Genomic DNA, 10063 nt, shown 5'->3' on the forward strand with positions numbered 1-10063 from the left:
TTGCTTTGCCTGAATTCGACTTCCGTAGCCAACGGCTACCTAAACCTCACCCTAGATCTTAAACTAGGAAATTCGAGCTCACCCACAACTCTGCCAATAAACAAAGTTAGCCGAGTTCTATACCCTCATCCTGTGATAGCTTGGCACACACTTATCTCGACTACCTTTACTGTCAGGATTTTGATCTTTCCAAATTCTAGTAGTCCCGGAGATGGAATGGCGTTTATAATTGCCCCTGATAATAGCTCTTTGCCTCCAGAAAACTATGTATTAGAAAACAGAGAATGAATAATCTGCTATTTTTTTATGAATGATGTAATGAAAAATATAAATAACTGCATAAAAGAGCAAAAAGATAAAAACAGCTATAACAGAATATACAACCGAAGATATCACTAATTCTAATTCTGATCTTAATACTTCCCCTCAAGATGGAGAGTACATATTAATTGCACCCATCTTGCTTAGAAGATTATGAAACTATGTAGAAGGAAGAGCCTTTGTCATTAAATCCACTAACTGATTATGTGAGGAAATGTGCATGGTCCTCAGTGTTCCATCTTGAATTTTCTCCCTGACAAAGTGACAGTCCAGTTTAATATGTTTTATTCGCTCTTGATATACTGGATTGGCAGCTATGTGCATTACAGCTTGATTATCACAATATAACAATGCTGATCCTTAGTGTCTCACTTTCAAATCTCGTAACAGATTTAGGATCCATACTATTTCACATGAAGTATTGGCCATTGACCGATATTCTACCTCTACGGATAATCTAGACACAATCCGTTGTTTCTTTGATTTCCACGAAATGAGGGATGATCCAAGAAAAATGTAGTAACCAGTCAAGGATCTCTTTGTGTCAGGACAAGTACCCCAATCAGCATCCGAGAAGGCTTTAACTTGAATGACTGATGATGAAAGAAAGTGAAGACTTTGTCCAGGTGTTTTCTTGACATACTGTAAGATGCATAGCGCAGCTTGAAGATGATTTGTCCGAGGAGCAACCAAAAACTAACTTAACCTATTGATAGAGTAGCAAATATCAGGATGAGTGATAGTCAAATAGAGTAATTTACCAATTAATCTCCTATAACTTGTGACATCTTTAAGAATTTCTCCATCATCTTTTGACATTTTAAGATTGGGTTCTATAGGAATTGAAGAAGGTTTGCATCTCAAATATCCAGTCTCAGTTAACAAATCGAGAACATATTTTCTTTGACAGAGTGTGATACCATCATTGTTTCTTGCAACTTCCAGTCCAAGGAAATATCTGAGAGGCCCTAGATCTTTCATTTTGAATTTATGTCTCAAGGTGGATTTCAAATTATTGACGGCTCCTTAATTATTGCTAGCTATCACAATGTCGTCAACATATACCAAAAGAGCCAGAAAACTACCTTTTTTATTTTTAATGAATAGTGAATGATCACATTGTGACTGATGAAATCCTTCTTGACTCAGAACGGTAGAGAACTTGTGGAACCATTGTCGTGAAGCTTGTCTTAAACCATAGATGGATTTATGCAATCGAAAAATAGCATGTTGTGGAAAAATCTCCCCCTCTCGAGGAGAATATCCTGGAGGAATGGACATGTAAACTTCTTTATCGAGATCTCCATGAAGAAAAGCATTAGCAACATCAAGCTGAGTAAGAGTCCAATTAAATACAATAGCAAAAGACATCAAAATTTTCACAGTAACCAATTTTGTAACATGAGAAAAAGTTTTAGTAAAGTCTATTCCAAACTGTTGTGTAAAACCTTTGGCAACAAGGCATGCCTTGTGCCGTTCAATGGATCCATCGACCTTATATTTGATCTTTTACACCCATTTACAGTCAATTGATTTCTTTCATGGCAGAAGAGAAACGACAGTCCAGGTATGATTGTTCTCTAAAGCACATAATTCCATGTTCATGGCATCTCACCATACTGGTGTCCAGAGTGCCTCGGGAAAGGTTTCTGGCTCAGTGTGGGAAGAAAGAGCAAATATGTAATTAAGGTAATGAAGTGGAACTATATTTTTGTGCCTTAAATGCCCTATTGTGCATATTTCTACAAAGTACTCTTTCTCACCTGGTATGTAAAACTACATTCGAATGCTAAATCTCCAGTTCTAGTATTACGTTATGTAATTGTTTGCGTTCAATAATTATTCTAAAAGTTTAAATTGATACGAAAGTTGAACCTATTACTTATTCATTAACACGAACCTTGTTTTGAGGTTGTTGAGATCTTTTTGACAGCAACAATTGTAGGAGGATTAAACGATAAGTTACCTTTATAAACACTCGCAAATCCACCCGAACATAATAGGTTTTCGTTGTAAAAGTTGCGAGTGGCCTTCGTGAGTTGCTTGTAGGTGAACATTTTAGGCACATTTGCAGCACTTCTTAACCTACTTTCTATATCTATTTCCTGATGAGTCTCCTCTTTTCCTCTCCTCAAAATTCTCTTCATCCATGGAAAAATAATCACTGCCAGGATTACTAATCCGGTAACGAAAGGGGAGAAAATTGCCATAATAAATTTTATCTTGTCATGTCTGTAAGTTTCTTCCTTCGAAGATGGCAATGCTGTCAACTGGAACATCCAATTCAGGAGCTGATGTCTTTCTGAATATAGCCCTCTAGCAGCTGCGAAGCCTACATAAACAGAGTTTGGAACAAGATCTTTGAGGTCTATTGATTGGTTTAGGAAGCTCATAAGTGGGTTACCAGAGAATGCTATGGAAACCTGGAGCATCTTTATCCAACCATTATAATCAATCTTTACCTGGATGTCTTTTCAACTTTTCATATCAATTCTAGTGCTATTCAAACTCTTTGCTACTACTGATTGCATACTTTTTTATGTTAATTCCGATATGGTTTCCGTCTGGATCAAACTCGTTCTTGAAAGTGTCTAGCTCTACCGCTACTTGGCGGCCGCTTGAAATTTGGACATAATTGAAGATTTTCATTATTTTGAATTTGCCATATTTTAGCACTTTTTAGACAGAGCAAAATTAAGATATACTAGTCTGGATATATTAGTCACCTAACACTGATTGATTTAAAATTCTGACTGAAGAGCCATAGTATTAAGATCAAAATTAGAATTAGTGATATCTTTGGTTGTACATTCTATTATAACCGTTTTTGTTTTGCAAGATGACACACTTTACAATGATAAGGAACATTCCTTGAAACATCATAGACTTGTAATTTTTTATTTAACTATTGAAGTTTAATAAGAGATGGATGACTCATTCTAAAGTACCAAAGGCGACTTTTAGCATTAATATGATCAAAGTTAACTGAATTACAAGCAAAATTCTCAGTAATTAAGTAGTAGAGATTTCCAACACAACTACCCATCCTAATCGACAATCCCCGAGTGAGGTCCTGAATGACACATGAATTAAGGAAAAAATTAACAGTGCATGAATGAGTTGTGATCAAACTACTAACACTTATGAGATTGAAAGTAAATTTAAGAATATATAGGACATCGGATAAGGTTATGAATTCTATCAAGACCACACTACCGACTTGATTGACTATCACGAAGTTACCATTAGGTAAATTAATATGGAGGGGTTCAACATGCTTAAGGGTTGTAAAGAGGGATTCAAGGCAGCAAGTATTATGTGTGGCTCCTGTGTCAAAAAGCCACACTGTCGAGGTGGGTGTGCATGTAAAAAATAATAAGCAATAGGGAGGTATACCTGAGCTTGACAGATTGAAGGTGTCAATGGAGGCAAAGGTGGAGGCAACTTTCAGAGCCGGTATGACAGAGGTAGAGAACAAAGCATAGAGGCGTGCGCTTAGATGGGCTATTATGTTCTGTATCTGCAATGGGCTGAGTGTGGCAACAGAAGTGGCGGAGCTGAAGTCAGAGGCTGGAGACGCAACGAAAACAGGGGCAGTCACGGATGTGACTGAGGAAGAAGACCCCGAGCTGTGCCATTTCATGTGGGCCTGAGAAGATTTGGGAATGGGCTATGGTTACTGCTGCTGCTTATGGGTTTCAGTAGTGGGTTGAGGGAAATAATGGACTGCAGGCCCTCCAGGCCCATTTCCATGTTGAGTTGAATGATTGTGAAAGGATGTGGCACATGCCTCAGTAAGTGGGCTCCTGAATTTGGGCTTGTAACCGATGGGGTAGCCGTGGAGCTTATAACAGCGGTCCATAAGATGGCCCATGAGCCCACAATGAAAGCACAAGGGCCTTCGTCTTCCACCTTGTGCTAAGGCAACAGTGTCTGCGCCTGCAGCTGCTTTTGAACCAAAAGGCGCCCCTTCGATTCGTATGGAGTGATGCCGCTCCTCCTGCACTACCAATCTGAATGCCTTTGTAATCGGAGGAGAAGATTCCATCATCAGAATCTGGCTGCGTATTCTAGTGTATGATCGTTGAGTCCCATCAGAAAGAGCATCACCAGCTCTTGTTCCTAGTAATCGTTCCAAGCCCTCATTCCACCACAATGGCATACGGGTGCTGGCTGATAGGTTTTTAGTTCATCCCACATAGTCTTCATTCTGGTATAATATGCATTCATGGTGAGGGAGCCTTGCATAAAAGCATTCATGGATTTCTTCAACTGGAATATTCTTGGTGCATTGCTTTGTTAAAATCTATGTTGTAAATTGGACCAAATAGCTTGAGCATTTTCAAGGTAAAGCAGACTATCCGTGATGTCCTTCACAACTGCATTAAGAAGCCATGAAATCACCATGGAGTTGCAGGGAGACCATGCTCCTGCCATGGAGTCTGTACTGTTGGGTTGTGGTACCGAACCATCTATGAAGCCCAGCTTGTTCTTCGCATTCAATGCAATCTGCATCACACGCTCCCAAGTGTTGTAGTTGTTTCCATTCACGACGTGAGTGACCAGGAATAATCCCGGTGATCACCACTATGGAGGAAGAAGGGGTTATGAATGTCGTCGCTCATTGCAACTTGACCAGCTTGCAGATTGTGAGCGGTGGAAAAATCTGATCGGGTTGCTGGAATCACCACCTCTGGCCATTTGGCAAGATAAATCACGGCACGATTTGGCAGCGGATCAAGAGCAATATTGCTCTGATACCATATTAGAAAATAGAGAATGAATAATCTGCTGATTTTTTTTTATGAATGATGTAATGAAAAATATAAATAACTGTACAAAAGAGCAAAAAGACAAAAACGATTATAACAGAATGTACAACCAAAGATATTACTAATTCTAATTTTGATCTTAATAGGCTGGTGCCACGAAAGTAAAAATCTCCTCTTGGTCTATGATTACATGCCCAACGGCAACCTTTCTTGAACCATTAAAAATCAAATAAGTCGGGGTCTGGCTTGAAGATTAAACCATTTTAATCTCAATTTAGACCAGCTAGACTGATATTTTTCAATTTGGCTGAGTCTAGACCGAAGTGGACAAAATTAATTTTATAAATTTCAATTTGGCCGAGTTTAGACCGAAAAGAACAAAATTATTTTTATAAAAATTGATGATTTTCTTTATTATTTTTTTAATTTTTTTAAGTTGATTTTTTTATCTGTTCCATTTCATTTTAGTCTAGTTTGGATCGAAAATGATCTGATCAATTAATATTTGGTTTGATTCAGTTCAAATAGAATAATTTAGTGTAATTTTTCGATACCAACAGAATACGAACATCCTAAACTTATTTCAATTTTTTTTAGTGTTTATGACAATGGTATTCTGAATTCCTTCCATTCTATTTTTTTTTTCACATGACTATACTCCCACCTGATAATTTGATTGCGATTTTCAGTAATAATTATATATTGTTTTTCTATTTTTGACTCCAAATATTAACGTCATGAATTACCTGTTACTTATTACTTGTTACATAGTTTTATGACTTAAAATACAAAACTTTTTTAAAGTTTAAATTTTTAATGCTAATAGTAGAAAGATTTTTTGACAATTAGAACTCTATCTCGTATTAGATCTGTTATTGTACTTAGAAAATTTATTTTACATTATTACGTGTGTATTTATAGTCTTTTAAAATTACTATGGCTACCTCCAAACATTTTTACTGACCTTTTTTTAACACATATTGACAGATTTTTTTATCACCAAACATGTAAAATTGTTCATTGGTTGAGAACCAGATGGGACCAACTTGAAGACCAAGTAAAATAAGGGCTTTGAACTAAAGATTGAACCATTATAATTTTTATTTCAAACTAGTCTGACTAGTATTTTTCAGTTTGATCAAGTATTAATTGAAAAGGATCAGTTTTTTTTATAAATGAATTGATTTATTTTAATATTTTATATGCATTCAACTTTTTTTTAAAATTTGATTTTTTTATAATTTTATTTATTTTAGTTCAGTTTGGTCTAAACTAAAAACTTCGATTGAATTTTTCAATTATTTTATTCTTGAGCCAAGCACTGCACATAATTTTCGATCTTTTTATTCATGAATCAAGGACTGAGATAATCAATATTCGGATCAATCTAATCTTGATAGATCAAGATTATTTAATTTTCAGGTGCAAATCGGAATGTCAATTTTCTTAAGGTTTAAAGATTAATGGTGGTACTATACATTCCGTCCATTCTCCTTTTTTTTTCATGACAATACTCTCACCAGATTGTATACTTACATATTTTATAAGAATTATACATTTATTTTTCTTTTTGGCTCCAAATATTAATGTCATAAAATTATTTTAAACTTTAAAAGATATATTTGTTACTTGTTCCATAATTTTGTGGCTTAAAATATAAAACTTTGTTGAAGATTAAATTTTTAATACAAATAACTAAAAGAAAATTTGAATAATTAGAATTCTTTTTGGTAATAGTATACTATTATTCTCAGAAAATTTATTTAAAGCAATAATGTTATTTTTATAGTTTAGACAAGAAAATTCATTATAACAGCTACCTCTAAAAGTTTTTTAGTGCCAGTTTTTTGACGTTCATTAGCTAACATACTTTTTTGTTACTGAATACAGAGGTATTTATCAGTTTATAACCGGATCAGATAAGATCATAATCGAATATTAAAGATCATATCATTTTAAATTTGTAATTAACTGTGATGTTATAAATGTATTTATAAATAAATAATTATTTAATTTGCAATGAAATGTATATTAATATGTAATTCTACTGCATATGTAATATTTATTAATTTTACTAGTTAGAATTAGTGTGCAAACGTCTGTACCCACTAAATTTTGAGGTCAAACTGTTATACAAATAGTTAAGAAAAGATTTGAAAATTAGAATTCTGTTTGTTGTTAGTATATTATTATTTCAAGAAAATTTATTTCAAATTAGTAAAGTTTTATTATAGTTCAGACAAAAAAAATTTATTATAATAGTTACCACTAAAAATTTTTTAGTGACAGTTTTTTAAACATTTAACTATTAACGAACTTTTTTGTTACTGTATGTCGAGATGTTCATCGGTCTATAATAGGATTGAATCAGACTAAAGCCAATTAAAATAGTGATCAAAACTAAAAAGTGAACTATTTTAATATTAGTTTGGGCTAGCTATACTAGTATTTTTCCGTTTGATTATTAAGTTTGGAATGAAAAGTACCTAATTTTCTATTAAAAATTTGAGCTTTCTATTTTTTATATTCTTTTTGAATTTTTTTTAAATATTATTTTTGAATATGGTGTACTTGAATTCAACCCCATTTGAATTAAAAATCAGACCAAATTTATCAATTTTGTCTTACCTATTTCTATTTCTGACTAAATAGACTAATCTAAACTGAATAATTTAATCTAGTCTTTCGACTCCAACAAAAATATAAATATCTCAAACTTCATGTCATTTTTTTTAGTATTTAAAGATTAATGGAGGAACTGTGAATTCTTTTTATTCTATTATTTTATGAGTGTACTCTCACCTAATTATTTAATTCTAACTTTTTGTGAGAATTATGTATATTTTTTCTTTTTGGGCTCAGAAATTAATATCATAAATTACTATAAATTTGGGGAAATATACTTGTTACTTATTCATAACTTTGTGACAAAAACTTTAAAGTATAAATTTTGAATATAAGTCGTAGAAAAAAATTTCTGAATGATTAGAATTTTATTTCCAACTAAATAAATTTTCTGAATTATATTTATAGTTTAGACAAAACATTCTCCTTGCACCAGCTACCGCTTAATATTTTTAGTGATAATTTCTCAACATTTACTAACTGATTTTTTTATTGTATGAGAAGATATTTAACCATCCAGAATTGAACCAAAAACTAAATCCCTTTAATTTTGGTTCGGATCGGGACAAACTAGTATCTTTTTATTTAATTGAATCATGGCCGAAAAAGAACTAACTTTTATTATTAAAAATTAATTTTTTTTAATATTCTTTCAATCTTTTTAAGTTGATTTTTTTTTTTTATGATATAGTCTACTCCATTCTAATAAGAACTAAATTGAAAACTGAATCAAAATTTTCAATCCTTTTATTCATGAATCGACAATTGAACTAGTTAAAGTTTTGATCCAATCCAGTTCAGACTAAACAGTTTAGTTTAGTTTCTTGATCCAAACTATAGTATCTAAATATCAAAGTTAGTACTTGAATTCCTTCTTTTCTATTGAATTCTGAATTTCAATAAGAATTATATATATATTTGATTCGAGATATTAATATCATAAATTAATGTTAAATTTTAGAGAAACATACTTGTTACTTGTTCCATAATTTTGTGGCTTAAAATGCAAAACTTTGTTAAAGTTCAAATGTTCAATACAAATAATTAAAAGAATTTTCTGAACAATTAGAATTCAATTTTCCTAAAGACTATCATTATTATTAAAAAAATTATTTTAAGTTATAAATTATATTTATAATTTAGATGGAAAGTTTTATCACTAATTGCTAAGGACTTTGCAATTTGCAAGTCACAAGTATAGATATTATAAATTAATGGGCCAATGCCCTTCGAGGAACTGCATCTGAACATATAAAAATGTCATAGATTGAGAAATGAAGATTCAAGCTTAAAAGGAATGTGCATAATACTGCATACATCAATTTTATTGAATGCCCAACAAGAATTTTCTTTTTGTGGACTTACCATATATATATAATTTACTTTGTCCTATAAATGTATAGAACATTACAGTTTTCCTAGCATTGTAATCCTAGTTCTTCTTTTGAAATCAATTTCCTTTCATTCTCATAATGTTCTCAATCACTGAAGAACAACTCTTCACTTTTCATTTTGTAGATCGCGAGATATTTTGTCGATTGGTGTTCAATTTCAAGAGAGATCCCGTTGAATCCTTACTGGTTATGGCCGTATGGTTATGGTTGGAAGAGTTGGGCTTTCGTGATATCACTTTAAGATTGATGAACCAACCAGATTTTGTGCTAAAAGCTGTCGCCGATGAAGCTGCTCTTTTTCTCCAGTGCATGGAACAGTCTTGTCCTCCTTCACCAGATTCCTTTGGCGGAATGGCACTTACTACTCTACTTGTGGGAAAAGAGGTTTCTTACGATATAATCTTTCAAAATAAATATACAGCCATTAATGGCATAAAGAGTGTTCTGAATTCCGTATGTGCCTCGATCTTCCCCGATATCATGCAAAAAGTGTTGGGAAATCAATGTGTTGTAAGTCCAGATCACCCTCTTGTTATTCCTGGTTTTCCTCATCCAGTTTTTGGTGCAGTTAAAATCTGGCCAAGGGAGACGGATAATAGCCTACCTGATTATGGAATGTTGATTGAATTGAACTCTGTAAATAATGTTATGAAAGACAATTGCCAGTTCTGAATTTTGTCCGAGAGTTTTCAGTGTCGATAGATAAAATGATGGTGATCATTACTAATGTCCATGGTGATTGTGTGGAAGCTATCAAGATGCAGCAAAAGTATGATAAACTTAAAAAAAAGCCTTTGTTACCAAGTCATTTCTCCAGTCTTACAAGGCAATTGATCGGATTTTTGATGGTCAATGTATTTTAAAATTTAACTGAATTCATGAACATTTGGGCTTGCAAATTCGAGAGAAGGGTGTAATTGAAAGACATCATTATCTCCATCAATCACTATT

General features: G+C 33.0%; 1 protein-coding gene and 1 pseudogene across 1 annotated transcript; one reads left to right on the forward strand and one right to left on the reverse strand.

Moving 5' to 3' along the window:
- Positions 1–3415: 3415 nt before the first annotated feature.
- On the reverse strand, positions 3416–7440 carry LOC148253087 (uncharacterized; annotated as a pseudogene).
- A 1750-nt stretch (positions 7441–9190) lies between these two features.
- On the forward strand, positions 9191–9784 carry LOC110810262 (uncharacterized). Its single transcript, XM_022036369.1, has one exon. The coding sequence runs from the start codon at positions 9191–9193 to the stop codon at positions 9782–9784; it is 594 nt and encodes a 197-aa protein (XP_021892061.1).
- Positions 9785–10063: the final 279 nt, after the last annotated feature.

Source organism: Carica papaya, chromosome 7, assembly GCF_054855325.1.
Source record: "Carica papaya isolate Zhongbai chromosome 7, ASM5485532v1, whole genome shotgun sequence".
Lineage (NCBI taxonomy): Eukaryota > Viridiplantae > Streptophyta > Magnoliopsida > Brassicales > Caricaceae > Carica > Carica papaya.

Bases quoted from the DNA above. Each gene is read 5' to 3' on its own strand.
- LOC110810262 (XM_022036369.1), top strand. From the start codon at position 9,191: ATGTTCTCAATCACTGAAGAACAACTCTTCACTTTTCATTTTGTAGAT.